The following is a 16,121-nucleotide window of genomic DNA, read 5'->3' as shown; positions in this document are numbered from 1 at the left end:
CATGTTTATTCCAAGCGCATTAAAAACAATCCCGTGTTTGCTGGCTGTGTGCTGATCCCTACGAGCAGTGCAGGTCCTGCCTTCAGTGGTGAGGTGGTGTGTTAAGGGCTCCTTTTCCTTGCTGTACCTTAATGCAAGTGTTTCTCTGTCTCATCCCAGTCTCTTTGACTTCTCAGACAGTTATTTTTCTGGGTTTGGAAGTCTTAAGTTGTTTGGTGTGAATGTGAGCGGTTTCTGTGTTGCAAGCTGCCTCATTGGGTCCTTACTGATCCCAGAATCCCCAAAGGTTTTGTTGGCATCACCTTAAGTTGCACACAGTTATTTTACCACAGCACAGGCACAAAGAAAAGTTGATACAACTGACCTGGCTCTTTCTGTCCAAAATGTGTAAGGCATGAAATGCAGGAGGGAATGCTCTGCTTTTCCATGTTTGCAGAAAGGATGGGTTTTGTGTCAAGACAGGTAGAAACTCAAAGTATAGCTTCAGTGACAGTGGCAAGGTGACTGTGACAAGTGGTGGGCCTGTGCTGAGTCTTTCTCCAGCTACATCTATGGCCACTGTGTGGAGTTTATGCAGTTTTTTCAGAGCAAGATGGTATTTTTAAGACCTCAGCAAAAATGCCTGTTTATGCAAAGAAAGACCTATATGAATGTGAGGGCACCTGGGGCCATGCTTTCCTGCAGTTGTTTATTATGCTAACAAACATCTCCAGCACCAAGCAGAATCATCCCCACAGAAAAGGAGCTGGTTTGGGTATTTTTATCACTCTTGGAAAATGCTGGTTTAATAGCCACAGAGTGTTCTGGGTCTGTGCAAGTGAGTGGAGCTGTGTGCTGCATTCACTGCTTCAGCTAACGGGGAACTGGGAAACCCTTTGGGACCACTTCCAGAGCTTTTCCTAGTTGCCTGATCAGCAAGGTTAATGCTGAGAAACCCTTTGATTCAGTGCAGATTTCCATGCCAGTCCTCAGCAAAGGCTGGATCACCCCAGCAGCTGTGGGGAGAAGTGCACTGGCGGTCACTGCTCATTCCTGGCAAGGCACCATAGTTTACCCCCAAATCACACTACAGGGGGGGATGTGTGCTGTTTTCTTTGCATGGTGCTGGAGCAATCTCCCTTCTGTCAGGTATGGGGTCACGAAGGGGAGGGATATGTGCTGCAGCAGAGGACTGGCAGCGTTACAGAGCAGAGCTGCTATGGTTTGCACACTCACTAAAAAAATCTTCAGTGGTATCTTTCTTGCAACTCAGCAAGGGCCTTAATACGTCTCAGTCTGCATGCATCCCTGCTGGCTATGCCAGGAAGCTTGTAGAGATGTAGGTTAGGAGGTTGGCATGGCCGGGGGTTGTTTCACCAAAGCTAAGTTTGCTCTAAGGTCTGTGGTGTCCCTCGTGCTTTATTTAAGGCAGTTCTGGGTCCTGATGTGCAGATGGTTATTTTCGGGTCCTTCTTGGCTCCCTTCACATGGTGCCTGGATTTTGGGGAGGTTTCCTGTCAGTGAATGGGGGAACGTTTGGCTGTGCTCAGATGTCAGAGAGTGAGCCTCTGGGTCTCAGCAAAGCAATGGTCTTCATCCTCATCTCAGGCTTCTCTATATTTTTTAACACAGGAATGTCAACCTTTCACTTTCCTTGGGTGCACTGAAATATTCATTGCTGGCATTACCTGGGCTTGTTCTCAATTTTTATGAAATAGTGTCACTAAAAACCAGGAAATAAACTCACTTAGTTTATTCTCCTGTGCTTATCCCAGTTTATAGCTGGTCCCATGGTCTGTAGGATCCCTGTATGGCCCTGTCACCCAGGGAGATTTGATTGACAAAAGCATTTAGGAGGTGACTGTAGTCCTGTGTGTTTATTCATCACTTGTCATTTCTCTATCTCCAGCAGCTGTGCTCCAGTGCATCCTTGCATGCATCTTGGGCTGTGCTCCAGTGCATCCTTGCATGCATCTTGGGCTGCATGACAGGATGGGCTTGCCCACGTCTGGGATGGTTAAAATGCAATTTCACAAAGTAGTCTCTGCACCAAATATTCCTGTCTTTGGAGAGGATAAAGGCAGTTTACCTGCTCAGGGATGTCAGCCCTGTCTTTACTAGAGGATTTGTCTGGGCAGCAGTCCCAAAGCACTGCTGGAGGAGGCAGCGGGGGCTGTGTTACACTCCTGGGGTGCTCCCAAACACAAACCTTCCTGTGGCTCTGCACTTGCTCAGTGCTTCTCTCCTTACCTGGGCTCTGGGGAGACTCACTGCCGGGCATCTGGCTGGGATGGAGGACCTTGTAGAAGAGGCTGAGATAAGGGACTACCTGGTTTCATAAGGTTAACAGTAGGGGTAGGGTTTGGAGAGGCTGGTTTTTCTGTTAGAGGAGCAAGTGAGGTGAGGAATTTCAGCTTTCATCAGGAGGGTCTGGGAAAGAAGCTGATGGAAACAGAACTTTGCTTATAGTCAGATGGGAATCTCATATACCCTAGCATCTCCTTCCCTCTGTCTTGGTCATATCAGTTCCCCAGCCCATCCATCCTGGCATCCTCTGGATAGGGACCACGCAAAAGGCTTCCATGTTCCAGAAAAGAAGAGAAACACAGAGTGCATCAATACAGGAAAAGCACTAACAGATACAAGGAATGGAAAAGACCTCTAGGGTCATTGATCCCCACTCCCCCCCCACTCCTTTGACAAGGGAGATGTGGCTGGAAATGGACCAGTGCTGGCAGGGAGCTGTTGAAGGATAATGGAATAACTGTAGCTGCTGCTTAACTTCCTTTTTTGGTTTAACTTTTTCTTTTGCACATGACTGGTTTTAAAGGAAGCATTGCCTTTATAATCATCAGGGTTAAATATTGAAATTTATTGTAAATTTCAAGATAATTGGTGTTGTACTGAAGAACTCCTAGAGTCATATCATGTTGTGGTAGTCTCAGTATTTCTATAAATTAGACTTAGTGACTTCTGTTTTATGGACATCACAACTGCAGAGCAGAGCTTGAACCTTGAAGCTTAAAGGACAAAAACAACCAGAAGGCAAATAAAAATGAACCAGTATTTTTTCCTTTTAAAATATCAGTATTTTTAAGCCAGTTGCTTGATGCTTGGGGCCCTGACTCACGACTTCTGAATGCTTTAAGTTGGCCAAGTATAATAATCTTCAGAAAACGTTTCCTTTCCTAGATATGCAGCTATTCCTGAATGGTGTCTTTGCTAACTTTCCTTAGGTGCAGGTTCAGAAAGTCACAGCTTGTTAGGCAAAAGGGCTTGGAACTAATCTAATTTACTTTTTTGCACAATGCCATGAATTAATTCCAGTTTGTGAAACATTCAGTCCTGGAGATTATAACAGTCTCCATCTGGAGAATCCATCACGGCCTTTACAGCCTTGTTCCACTAGCTAATTGCCATCTCTGGCATAGATCTCCATCTTAGTTTCAGCCTGTATTTTCTAGTTACCAGGCATTTTGCAAAGTCTTTGTCAGATACAGTGAGGAGCCCTGTGCTATCAGTCCTTTAATATGTTTAACAGATGGAGCCCGGAGCCCTGTACTTAATTCACTGTTGTCAAAATCTGTTTTTCTCACTGTGGAAAGCTAACCTGAACACTGCTTCAGTACCAGCTGGACCAGAGGCTTATCAGGTGTAGTAACACCTCTGATTTGACTCAGTGTTCCTTGTTTACATAGCTCATTAACACTTGCAGTTGGCACCCTGGGATCTCCCCATACAGCTTGTTACCCGGTCAGGCATGTGAGGGTTGTCACAGCCCAGGATAGTATTTTCCACCCTTTTACTCTAGCTTGCTGTATTTATTCCTGGATGGATGAACTTGGACCAGCTCAAGTCTGTATTGTTTCTCTATGTCCTGCTTAAGCAGTGATCCAGATCACTCGGTGCAATGAATCCTCTTCATTGATCCCAGTGGCCCTTGTCAGATCCTGGTGTCTTTTATTCAGAATGATTTCTTTCTCTGCACTATTAATAAAAAGTGTGTATAATGCAAATGAAGCCTTGAACTGGAAACTCAGCTGCTCACTGAGGGGAATTAATTTGTGGTACATGCATGAGACAATCACGCAGGCACCTTTTCATTCTGATTTAATCCATGCATTTTGAAAGACAGCATGCAGAATCAATGAAAATAATAAATCTGGGCTGTTTTTAAATACATCCCATTTTTTATGTACCTCATAAAATTCCACCCTGCCAGGATGTAGAAGTCTATAATTAACTGCTGGAATAATCTGCTACTTCTCCAGTTATTTGTGTATTTATTCCCCCCACACATATTACTGCTGTTTTCAGACAACCTGTTGGTATTTACCGATTCGACCACGTCTGTGGCTGCTGACAGGACACAAGGAGCTTGTTTTCTTCCCTGAGACAGCCCAGGCAGGCAGGTTTGCTGGCAGTGTGGATGAGCTGAAGGATGTTACGCCCAAACTGACTTGTCCTGGCATTTCTCAGCAAGGATAGCCCAAACATGAGCGTGGGTTGGAGGCTGCGCTTCCATCTTACGTGGATGCTGGCAGCCCTGCAGAGGAGCTTTGCTCTCTATCCTTTTCCTTCTGGTCTAATATGCCTTACATTAAACTAAATGAAAGGGAAATGAAGCTGTTTCCACAGCTTGGGTGATCCCATGTCATTTCTCCTTACCCTTCTCTATTACTATCCCAGCTGGTTCTTCTAGAAGTGCAGAGGCTGAGGAAGGCACCTTTTCCTTATGCTGAGAGCCTGTTCTGAGTGTGGATCTCTGAGAGGAAATACAATATCCTGTCCCTCTCTTAACTACCGAGGATATGTTTGATACAGCATATATCTTTTTAGATTATAATTTTGACCTGCAAAATCTTTATGTAATCATGCCAAAGAAGCTGGGCCAAGTCTTTCCAGAACTAACAAATGTCACCAACAAAACAGTGAATTCAAGAGATGTGAGTCCAAGTCTGCAAAATGTTTTCTGAAACAAACACTTGTGTTCACAAGGTGCTGCAGCTATTGCTGATTCCATAAGACAGAGAATACCATGAGGGCCCTGTCTGGGCTATGGCAAATGTTCTCCCATTTCTTTCTGTAGCACCATTTAGTGGTGGATCTATATAGTTGTGTTTCCTTGCACCATGACCATCAGACTGGGCTTGCTGACTTTGCCAGGATCCTGTTTTTTTCCTGCGTGATCATAATACTGTTTCCTCCATGTTATTCACAATGAGACAGAAGTGTTTGAAGTCTGCTTTGTGACTGCAGAAGTCATAATGAGATCAGGTAGACACTTGGGTTTGAGGTTAGTAGCTAGACTGAACGCACCCAGTAAATGGGCAGGAATAAGCGCATCTCACACACTTTTTTACTCTCATTGTAAGGTAAAAGCCTAAGGCAACTTCAAAGAACTGCACCCCAGAAATGCCTTATTCTCATCGCTGACTCAGCCAGAGCATCCACAGTAGGTGCATGAAGTTGTGAGATAAAGTGCCTGGGGAGAGTCTTTGAAAGATGAAATAGGCCAGTCTGCCCTAGAGGCAAAGGAAGGCAAAGCATTCACAGAAAGATGAGCTAAATAGGTTAGAGGAGGGCATTTTAATTATGAATGTAAATGCCATGGTGTGTTGGAAACAAAGTCCTTGCTCCACCGGCCCCTTTCCATCCCTAGACAGAGGAGAGCTTCACTGTACCTGTAGCAAGGCAGAGGTGGAATTTCCTTTTTAGGACATTTACAGGCATTTTCGTTTTATTACTAATGCTGCACTGCTTTATCCAACAACAGCTCTTCTGTATTTATGATTTCCTGGTCATCAACAGCAAGTGGACTTTATAATTAATTTTCCTTTCCAGGTTTCTTATTCCTACATAAAGCTACAAATTGTCCCCAGATTCCTCTGTCTTGGTAATTCTTGCTCCCAGGTGGGCCAGTAGAAGAGGAGTATTAAGACCATGCCTAAATCTGGGGGCTTGGGCAGCCCCAAAATCTTGAGGGACTTCTTATGAAAGTGAGGTCTGAGGTCAAGTATTTTGCTGAAGACACTGTATTGCAAGCTGTAGGTAGTAAGCTATTATATATGTATTACAAGCTATACATTTGTGAAAAGAGAGAGAGTGCTTAGTGACCCCAACACAGTAGCCCTTGAAAGCCTTACTGCCTGCTGGTGCTCCTTAATTTTTTTTCTTTTTTTCCTTCTTTAGAATACATTGCAGAAGCTTATGGGGGCACTACTTCTAGAATAATATTAACAAAAAATATGCTTTTAATAGAAATGCAGCTGAAATGTTGCAGAGACAGCCAAAACTCATAATGTTCCACAGTCGCATGCTTCTAAGAAGGATGATTTTCACCGAGAATGTGTTTGGCTGAAAGATTTTAACCTGCTCTAGTGCAGAGTAAGATCAACATTTAAAATACAGTAGAAGCATTGTGAGAATGTCATTCTTTACTAAGCCCAAAGGATCTCAGGATAATCCCAGTTGCTGCGTTTCTTTGGAGCTTTATATGAGAATTTGTATAGGAACTAAGCTGATGTTATAATATTCCTATTTTTGCAAATGTTGATTTGTTAATATGAATTGCTGTGTTTATTTTATTCAATATATACTCAGAGATTTTGCAGTTGGCCAAGTCAGAACTAAATTGGGACAGATTAAACAAGTAAAAAGAAAGTCAGAAGCGTTAATTTGGTTGAACAGCTGTGTATCCAGAAGTATAAAGTCAATTGTACCTGTTCAGTTTCCAAGCTGGAAAAAAACTGGAGAATCTCTCCTGTAGCCATGGCTGCTGAGACTCTGGTGGCTGGCTGCTGCTATAGGGTGTAAATCTTTAGGAGCTCAAGAAGTCATTTGCAGTTCCATAAAATAGAGATTTCTGTGGCCTTTCCTTCCTCTGTATGTAAAGATAGACAGACTAAAGTGACAAGAAAGGATTAAATTGATGAAAGGGTAAGATTTTCCAGAAGTACAGTGTCAAAAGTTCATGCAAGGGTCTAAAGGGTGAATCTATGGACAAAGATTGCTGTGCTTCATAATGAAATAGAAAGATTGCTGTATCTCCACTGGTTTAGATTCAGAGATCAATTTAATTCTATTGCTCTATGCTATTCCCTTAAAGAAGTGAAAAAATCTGTACCTGCATCAAATCTTCCAAGTCTTCTACTTTCTACTGAGTGTCTTTGTAGGGGCGTAACTGTATCCAGACAGCTGGGCTTTTACTTGCATAAAACCAGCTGTGCCTTTTCTTTCGGTAAAGACAAACAAGCTCACACTTATCTGAATTCATTGCTGTGGTAAAACATGTGAGCACAGACCGGCTGTCAGCAGCGTTGAGGTGGTGTCGCGTGCTTGTCTGAGTTCGTGGTCACTTGTGCAGCATCTTTTGCACTGTGAGTGACATGATATTACTTACTGTTCAGATTTTTGAGCAAAAGAATATTCAAGTCCCACAATGGGGATCAGGTCCCCTGCCAGGTTTGCACACTGGAGCACCAGAAGGAAAGGGGGAAGGAAGAAATTTTTTATGCTGAGGGTGGTGAGGCACTGTAACAGGTTGCCCAGAGAAGTTCTGAATGCTCCATCGTGGGAAGTTCAAGGCCAGGTTGTGGACAGTGTTCATCTAGTGGAAAGTGTTCAAACCTTTGGCAGGGTGGCTGGACTAGATGGTTTTTGAAGATCACTTCCAACCCACACCATTCTGTAATTCTGTGAATTCCTATGTGTTTTGTTGTGAAGTGTCATACAGCACCTCCAAGACTTCTTGTCTTTTGGAAAGTTTTATCCTCTTTTAGTTGACATTTAGCACCTTAGTTATTAGCCTACACCTCTGCCAGAGAACTAACATGCCTGGGACTGAGAGCAAACCTGTCTGGCCCTGGGAGCTGCCCAGGGGGAATGACCCCTCTCCTGTGCTCCTGAGCTGCCTCCATGGATGTTTAATTTACAGGAGAGACAGAGCCTTAGAGCATGTCTATGCTAGACAGGTAAAAGCCATCTCAAGACCAGACTGAGCTCAGCGCAGCTTTCCTCGATGCTGGCTGCATGAAGCTCTGCTGGGATCTTCTTCCCAGGGGCACTGCTCTGTACTTCTGGCCAGGTTAGCAATGTGCTTGTGTTTGGTGTTTCCTCCGTTTCAGTACCTTCAGTGCCAGAGTGGATGCTCTGGGCAAAGCTGGGATGGGAGTGTGGGACTGTGGGACCGTGTGTTTGCTGTGTCTGGGGGCCTGCAGAGCCCTATTTGCTTTCACTCTAGTTTGAACAGAAGATTAAGGCTGAACTGCTGGCTTGCTTTGCTGTCGTGTGGCTTGGCGGAGACAAGTTTGTTAGAGCAGTGCTGTTCATTTTCTAGGGCAGGATTTTAAAATTGCCTTCACTTTTGAGCTTTGTTCTGCAGCAGTTGAAAGAAGTGGTGGGTTATTGTCAGTAGAATTAGGCCAATACTCAGGGCTTTTGAAAACCCTGTTTTGAGAAGCTGTGTAGGTGCTGAAGACAACAATAACCACAATTACTATGCCTTTATATAGCACAAAATTGTCTGTCTAAGAAATAGCATTCATGGATCTTTGAGGCCCAGTGGATTAAATAGGTCTGTTCATTATGTCTTGTGCCTTGTGTAGGGTATAGAAATAAAGGTAATGATATCAACAGCAAGCCTAATAGCTTGTAGTTAAGTTAAAATACAAATTCCAGAAGGTGCTTGATTGCCGACTTCAGGTGGAGTCCGGCAGCCAGCTTATTTTCCAGCCAGACTGGGCCCTGACACTGTGGTACCACATGGTCTGGGTTGAGTCTCTTAAACAAGATCAGTGTAGAAATTCCAGAGCTTTGGCATCAGGGCTGAGGAGTGGCTCAGCCTGTGCACAGTGAGATTTTGCATGGGGCTGCTTCCCCTGGCTGAGGCTTTGAGGCTGCCTGTGCAGTGGATGAAGGGATGGAGATAGGTCGAGCGAGGGACTCTGATCCCACCTGGCTGCCAGCTGCAGGGTTACCCTCACTGCTGAGGCATCCTCCTGGATTATCTTCCAGCCATTGCAAATTATGATTCAGGTGTATTAAAGAACTGCCTGCTGACAGCAAGTCTAGCTCACAAGCTCACTTCTTATTCTTCCCTGATATGAGTCTGGTGGGTGATGGATGCCCTTAATCGGGGAGTGACACAATGAGGTCTCCCACTGGAAGATGGCTTTCATGGCTCACCGTGATTGAACAGGGCTGTGCCTCCAGCAGTTCCGCAGCAGCCCTTCCCTCTTCCCCTTGCTAAAGCCACTCAGGGATGCTGCTTTGCTCACATCACTTCCTCTCGCCTCCCAACTCGGCTGATCTGCTGGTCTTGCTCTGGGCAGGGAGCGGTGTTTGAAGGGTGAGTAATGCATCCCTTGTGTTTTCTTCAAGCCTGCCAGCTTATGCTTCTCAGTCGTGGCGTTTGTGGGAAGGGGAGGCAGGGAGAGGCTGGCTGCTGCTGAAGTATTAGCTGCACACCTAGACAAAAATGCTGGTTTTGAGTCAGTGCTTCCTTTATCCGTTCATGCCAGATGTGTACGTCACTGTCAAGGGCAGGCAAGGAGACAATTTACCCAGTCTCTGCTGTGATTGTTGGTATTTAGGAGTCGTGACTGTCCAGTTATAGCACTATTAATAAACCATGCAGTCATTAGGTGAAAGCTCCCGTGAGCATTTCGAGGGTGTGCGGCTCTAACACTTCCCCCATGTGTGCTTTCCCACAGCCGACAATGCCAGCCGCCCTTCCCGCCGCCGCCGGCCCAGCAGCACAGCCCCATGTCCTCGCAGGCCACCGCTGGCCCTCTGCTCCCAGGCTCCTTGCCCCCGCTGCCGGCCCCTGCGGCTGCCCAGACCCCAACGCTGCCAGGCCAGCAGCTGACGCCCGACGCCTTTGCCATCGTGGAGAGGGCGCAGCAGATGGTAGAGATGCTCTCCGAGGAGAACCATGTGCTGCGGCAGGAGCTGGAGGGGTACTATGAGAAGGCAGACAAGCTGCAGAAGGTAGGTGTAGAGTCTGGGATGGGGCCTGGCCAGGGCAACCATCTTGGTGCTTGTGCCTTTGGGCAGCTGTTCTTCATAGCTGTGTCACTGCAATGGGGATGCACCAGTGGCCATCTCTAACCAATGCCTCTCCATGGTGGTCTCGCAGAAGGGTAATCCTGTGCCTTGTGGGTTCCTGCAAAACAGGGCAGCCCATCAGACATATCTCAACTGGATATTTTCCTCTTCCATCCTTCCATGCTGGCCTCACTGGAGCTTTCCCTGGAAGTGTCCCATGGGCAGTATGTTCCTGGTGCAGCTGGATCCTGCAGCATGTGCACAGGGGTTAGAGATGCAGGTGAAAACCATATGAAGAGCACATCCACATCTGTCCTAAGCACATCTTGTCCACCACAATAAGCTTGTGTGGTGCTCCACACTCTTTGGAAGTGTAACAGCCACCAGTGGGGTTGTCCATTGTTTGGAAATGGATTAACTGGGTTGTCTTAGAGGCTTTCAGTGACTGCTCTTTGAGTTTCTAAGAACTGATGTTAGACATCCATTTGAACATGTTGGTTCTGAAAGCACTGCCCCCTTATCTGAAAGAACCATTTGGTAAAGATTTTGCTCAAAACCCATTTTTATAGGAGATCCTGCATCCTCTTTTTTGTAAGCATGCAAGTTTTTTCAGTGGAGAAGGGTGATGTCTTGCACACTGCCTGGGGTGAGAAGATGAAGGGTCATATCAAATGAAGTAGAAATTGCTTAAAACTGAGGCTCACTGAGGGCAAAGCAGAGATGCTCCCCAGATCTGCTGGCTTTGGGTCCCAAGGGCACGGATCAAATAACTGATTTAGGACCCTGCACTACTGTTTCATTGATGTCTCCCCACCACTTATACACAAATGAGCTTAGACTGCAGGTCTTTTCTTTCTGAATTTAGGAGTCTATATAGGAGTTCAGTTTTTTTCTGTGCTGTGCAGATCAGGGTGTTCTTGGAGATACCCTTCAAAGGAGAAGAAGCAGATCTGAAAGACCATGTCCCAGCCTCATCTTTGGGAAAAAATTGTGACAATCTGTTCAAACAGATGAGAAAAAATACCAGGTGTTTTGTAGTTGCTGTCTTTTCTGCCTCCTTCTCTGCAACAAGATGAGTTGAGTTTATTCACACCATTTCCTAAACTTAGTTAAAAAATCTTTGCAGCAACATCAACTATTCCTGAAGAAGTCTGCAAAAACTTAATATTAACTTCCCTGTGGCCTTTGTGGGCAAAAAGAAATATTCCAGCTATTAATTTTACAAAAGCTGCATTGTTCAGTAAAAGGTATTTAAGTGTAATGCCCTATAAATATTCCAGTTTTCTTTCACTCTTGGAAATGGCTCTCTCTTTATCTTGGATGCCCTGCAAGTCGATTGCATCAGACACCAACAGAAAGGTATTCAAGCATGGGCTGAAGTCTCACTTCAGTCAATAAAGTGTGGACTTGAGTCCCATTGACTTTGGGAGAATGTAAGCAGAGTATTACAGTAAAACACATACTCAAGTGCATTCTTTCTTCAGGAAACCAAATTTCTAACACATGGTATCCCTCCCACGCTGCTTTTGCTGTGTTTGAGCACAAGGTCAGGGCAGGTCTTCCTCTGTTCCCACAGTTTCAGCTGAACATCACCGCTGAAAATGTGATTCAGTTAAATTACGTACTTTAGATGTGAAACTCTTCCCTCTTGTTTCAAGTGGAAAGCTTAGGAAGGAGTACTTCTTGTTTGTGGGTAACAATTTTATTCTAGGTAGCACCACCTTCCCATCACTTTTATTCATTACAGAATAGGAGAAGAAGTTAGAGAAAATCAGCCTGACTAGCAGGACTCTCTGGGCATTTGTTCAAAGAGATCACAGCTCTGAAGGTTGTCATATTCTCAGTTGTGTGTGAACAGACTTTTCTGTAGAGACGTATAAGGTAGTGATGAATCCCTGTGCTGTTTGATGAGTTGTTTTCTTACCTAAAAAGAGTTGGAAGAGGAATTGTGTGCATTTAATTTTGAGCTTTTTACATGATTTTCCCTTTTCTGTGTGGCGTTACCTTGCCGAAGTTTAATTGCCAGGCTGGGCTGGCTCTTCCCCGTGCCACATGAGTGGGTTGTTGGAGTGGGTTGGCTCCAGGAGCTACCAGGCAGAGAAAAGGCTGAATTGTTTTTTTCTCCTCCATGGAAGAAGGAGAAGGAAATCCCAGAGCTACTGAGAAACGCCAACACAATTTGTGGCTGTTCTTCTGCTCTCCTTTAATTTTGTTCAGTGCTGATGGAGCACTTGCTACAGGAAGTTTTTGCCTCCGGGGTGCCGTCTGTGTGGTGATGTGATTTGGGAAATACCAGCATACAGAGGGCCAGGCAGAGCCCTTATGGTAATCAGCAGCATTGGGCCAGGCTGTGGAAACCCACTTCTGTGCTGGCAAATCTGCTTTGCTGTGGTAGGAGCTCTCTGGAGAAGGCATCTTCTCCTGCAGACACTGGCTTACCAGCTCCCTGAACAATTCAGGGTGAACCCAATTAAAGCATCTTGCTAAGGGCATTGTTCAAATGCCTCTAAAGCACTCAGGCTTGGGGCATCAACCACCTCTCTAGGAAACCTGTTCCAGGGTTTGACCACCCACTCAGTAAAGAAACGCTTTGTCATGTCTAGTCTGAACTTCCCCATTTGTTTCAGCTTTTGTGCTTGTGAACAAGCTGGAAGCAGAAATTGGGGAAGGTAATCAGGTTTCCCCATCATGGCTCTGCCAGGCTTTCCTTGGTGCATGGTTTGGAGGTGCTGCCTGCCCATGGGCTGTATCTTGACAGAGTGGCTCCAGCATCATGGGAAGTGCAAGTCCAGGCTGCTGGAGCCTGGCTGCAGGTTCCTACACAGACAGTGGGGTGACAGCTCCAGCGTCCCTGTAGCTTTCATTCTGCAAGTGCTGCAGCTGGAAAATCACACCTGAAGCTTACTGAGAGGGACCTAACTCTACAGCAAGTGGAGGTGAGCTCGCACCCTGGCTTTAAAAATTGTGAATCTGTCCCACCCATGACTCAAGAGGCCAAAAAAGTGCTAGATTTAGAAAGGTATGTGGGAGGCTATATATGTATGTCTTTTGGTTTTCCAGCTTGTGCGCATTCTCAAGACTTTCTCCACAAACACAAGGGCCAGGCACGCAGGAACAGATTCCCATGTCAGTGTTGATCATCTCTGCAGCACTGATTTTACTTAACATGACATTTTCTTATTAAAAGAGTTGGATTGGATTGAGCAAAACTCTACCCAGGACTATTCTTGTGTCAGTCTTTTGAGCTCAGGTCTTAAGATGCAGGTTCACCACTAAGGGATTCCTCTGCATACCCTGCCTGCAATTTGTCAGATTTCAAGGAGATGAAGTTAAGAAGACTGAAAACCCAAAACAATTGATTCTGTCTGTTATGGAGAGTTTTTCTTGTATAAAGCAGTCTTCAGTCAAGGATGGAAAGGAATGGATCACAGTAGTTTAAAAGCAACATGAGGCCAGAGCTGAGCCTAAAATACTTCTGGTGGCATTCAGAGCTCAGAGATATAAGTTTTGGATCAAGGACTTGTTGAATAATAAATGTTGCCTCCTACACCCTTTCTAGGAGAGAATACAGCCCACACAAGTACACCATTTCCTGTTTTTTCTCCTCTTGGATGGCATTAAAGCAGTCACCATGGTCATAGACCAAAGGCAATCAAGCAGTTCCATCAAGTCTAGCCCACCACAAGCTTTTTTGGGAGCTGCCAGTGGGGTGTCATGGGGCGTTGTAACATGGTAAGCTGCCCCACAGGGTGTTTACAGGTGTTCCCACTGCAGGAGCCGCCAGCATTGCTGGGGCTTCGTGCCATCCTCTGCCAGGGAGATTGGTCATTGCAGAATTGGTCGTTGGCATGACACTGGACATGAGCATTGCCGTGACCCCTTGTGTCTTATTGGAATGTGCTGGGCAAACACTGGGATGGGACACATTCCTGCAGGGCTTTAACAAGAGCTTTCTCTCCTTTCAGTTTGAAATAGAGATTCAGAGGATTTCAGAAGCTTACGAGGGTTTGGTCAAGACCACCACTAAGAGGGAGTCTCTGGACAAAGCGATGAGAAACAAACTCGAAGGAGAAATCAGGAGGCTTCATGACTTCAACAGGGATCTCCGTGGTATGTTACAGTTGCTTGTGGTTTTTTTTCCCTTCTGGTTGACATGGTGTTTCACTTACAAGCTCCAGAGCAGCAGGCTTTAGAGGAGTGGCTTCACACAATATTGAGATACATGTTCATGAGAAGTCAGACCCTGGTCATTGGCATAAGACAAAACTGCTGTCACCCCCCTGGTGGCAAAAAAAACCTTCTGGCAAAGTGTAAGAATCAGCTACAGATGGTGCCTTTGTGTTCAGCACTTGAAAATATGGATACGACAGCAAGGCCACCAGTCACAGTATCCTGTCCATTCGTAATGAGCTGAAGGGCAAATTGTAATGTAGAACAATGCTGTGTTACCCATAAATCTCCAAGGTCAGTGGCTTCACAGATCAGTAGCAAGTATCAAAGGGTATCTCTTTTTTAAAACACTTAAAATTGAGGGTGTATCCTTTTAAGAAAGGAAATGGAGGATATGTTGGGTCACTATTGCCCATCCGGGTTCCTGATGGGGGGTACTTTGGTACTCGCTGCTCATGCAGTGAGGTGCCTTCTGACTTATGTGTTTTGCAGTGGTGCAAGGTGGGTCACATGGTCTTTTTGAAGCAGGGGAATTTCTGTAGACAGGACCTTTCCAGGGAAAGCTGTCCTTGGCTGCAGAAAATGCCTTCTTTCCCAGGACATCCCCAAGGAGTGGTGTCATTGGGCTGGGGGCTGCCTTTGCCCAGGACATCTTGCTGCACCAGGGGCAGCTCTTCACTGCAGGAAAGGAGCCATCCCCTCGCAAAGCTGGGTAATTCAGATTACAGATGCCTTGTGCATTTTGAATAGTGTGAGAGATGACTGCCTGGGCACATCAGCTGTGAATGGCAGAGGCTTTCCCCCCAGTTTCTGTGAATCTGAATAACACAGCTTCATGGAAGAGGTCAAAGGCCTCATCTTTTATGTATGTGTCAGCCTCCATTTTAATGTCCTCCTTCAGAGAGTCTATTTATACTGCTCTGCTGGCATGCATCTTATTTTCTTGGTTGGCCTACAGTTTTATATACATATATTTATACTTGAAGTATTTCCTGTTTTTTGCAGAACGACTGGAGACAGCCAATAGGCAGCTGGCCAGCAGAGACTTCGATGGGCACGAGGATAAGGCAACAGAGGGCCTTTATGCCACTCAGAGTGAGTACTGTGCTTATCTGTTTGGAAGATGCAGATAGAGAGATATATATATATGCATACACACATGCACACATATATACATGGTGGAGTGGAGGTGAATACTTTGCTCTTAACTGTTATCTTGCTTGTAGCTTGGTTTTACTCAGCTAATTCATCACATACTCTTGTTTAAGCTGCAGACTGGATTGTTTAGGGTTTTTTCTCTCTGAGCACCAGAACCAAGCAGTGGGAGTTAATGGTAACACAACTTAGCTTATTTTTGATAAATATTTATCTGAAATTGTGAAGCATTGCTTGCAGAGATAATCTCTAGGGATGAATGCTTTCTAGAGAAGCCAGATTCTTCCCCTGGCTGGGAAAAGCCCAGAGCAAGCTCTGCTGACTAGTTGTCAGTGCCATGGTTTGACTAACTGCAGAAAGAGCAGAACTGGACCACCCTTTTTACAAAGGACAGGAGGGACAAAGATTTTATGACTTTTATTGCTATGAAAGCATCCATTCCCAATACATAGTAGGCTCCCATAATGACTGGCCATAGTGCTGCTGATTTCCTTGCCATGCACTGAGGTATGTGTGACCATCTGATGTGAGCATCTGGATGCTGTGTGGCAATGTGTGGCTTCTTTTGTATCCTAAGCATCTTCAGCATGCTTCCAGAAGGGCTTGGCCACCTGGAAGCTGTGCAGTATCTTGTGAACTTAAATCCCATTGACGCTCAGTGCTGTGTACAGCTAATCCTTCTGTTTTATCGCACCAAGAACTTCCTTGGAAGATGAGCTGCAACTGCAGTGGAGAATTATCCACCTCCGTTAGCATTGCAGAGTTTGGTA

At 45.4% G+C, this 16,121-nt stretch overlaps 1 protein-coding gene across 2 annotated transcripts in view; it reads left to right on the top strand.

The window, feature by feature from the left end:
* Window positions 1-16,121, top strand: part of AMOTL1 (angiomotin like 1) — a 58,701-nt gene that overhangs the window by 14,918 nt on the left and 27,662 nt on the right. For both annotated transcript variants that reach the window (XM_069015173.1, XM_069015181.1), the window contains 3 exons: window positions 9,693-9,969; window positions 13,992-14,136; window positions 15,202-15,291. In XM_069015173.1, the coding sequence (XP_068871274.1) occupies window positions 9,693-9,969; window positions 13,992-14,136; window positions 15,202-15,291 (512 nt within the window). The remainder of the gene's footprint in view (window positions 1-9,692; window positions 9,970-13,991; window positions 14,137-15,201; window positions 15,292-16,121) is intronic.

The sequence above is a fragment of the Aphelocoma coerulescens genome, chromosome 1, assembly GCF_041296385.1.
Source record: "Aphelocoma coerulescens isolate FSJ_1873_10779 chromosome 1, UR_Acoe_1.0, whole genome shotgun sequence".
Lineage (NCBI taxonomy): Eukaryota > Metazoa > Chordata > Aves > Passeriformes > Corvidae > Aphelocoma > Aphelocoma coerulescens.
Note: the sequence above shows the minus strand (reverse complement) of the source record. Positions and strands in the feature narration are given on the sequence as shown.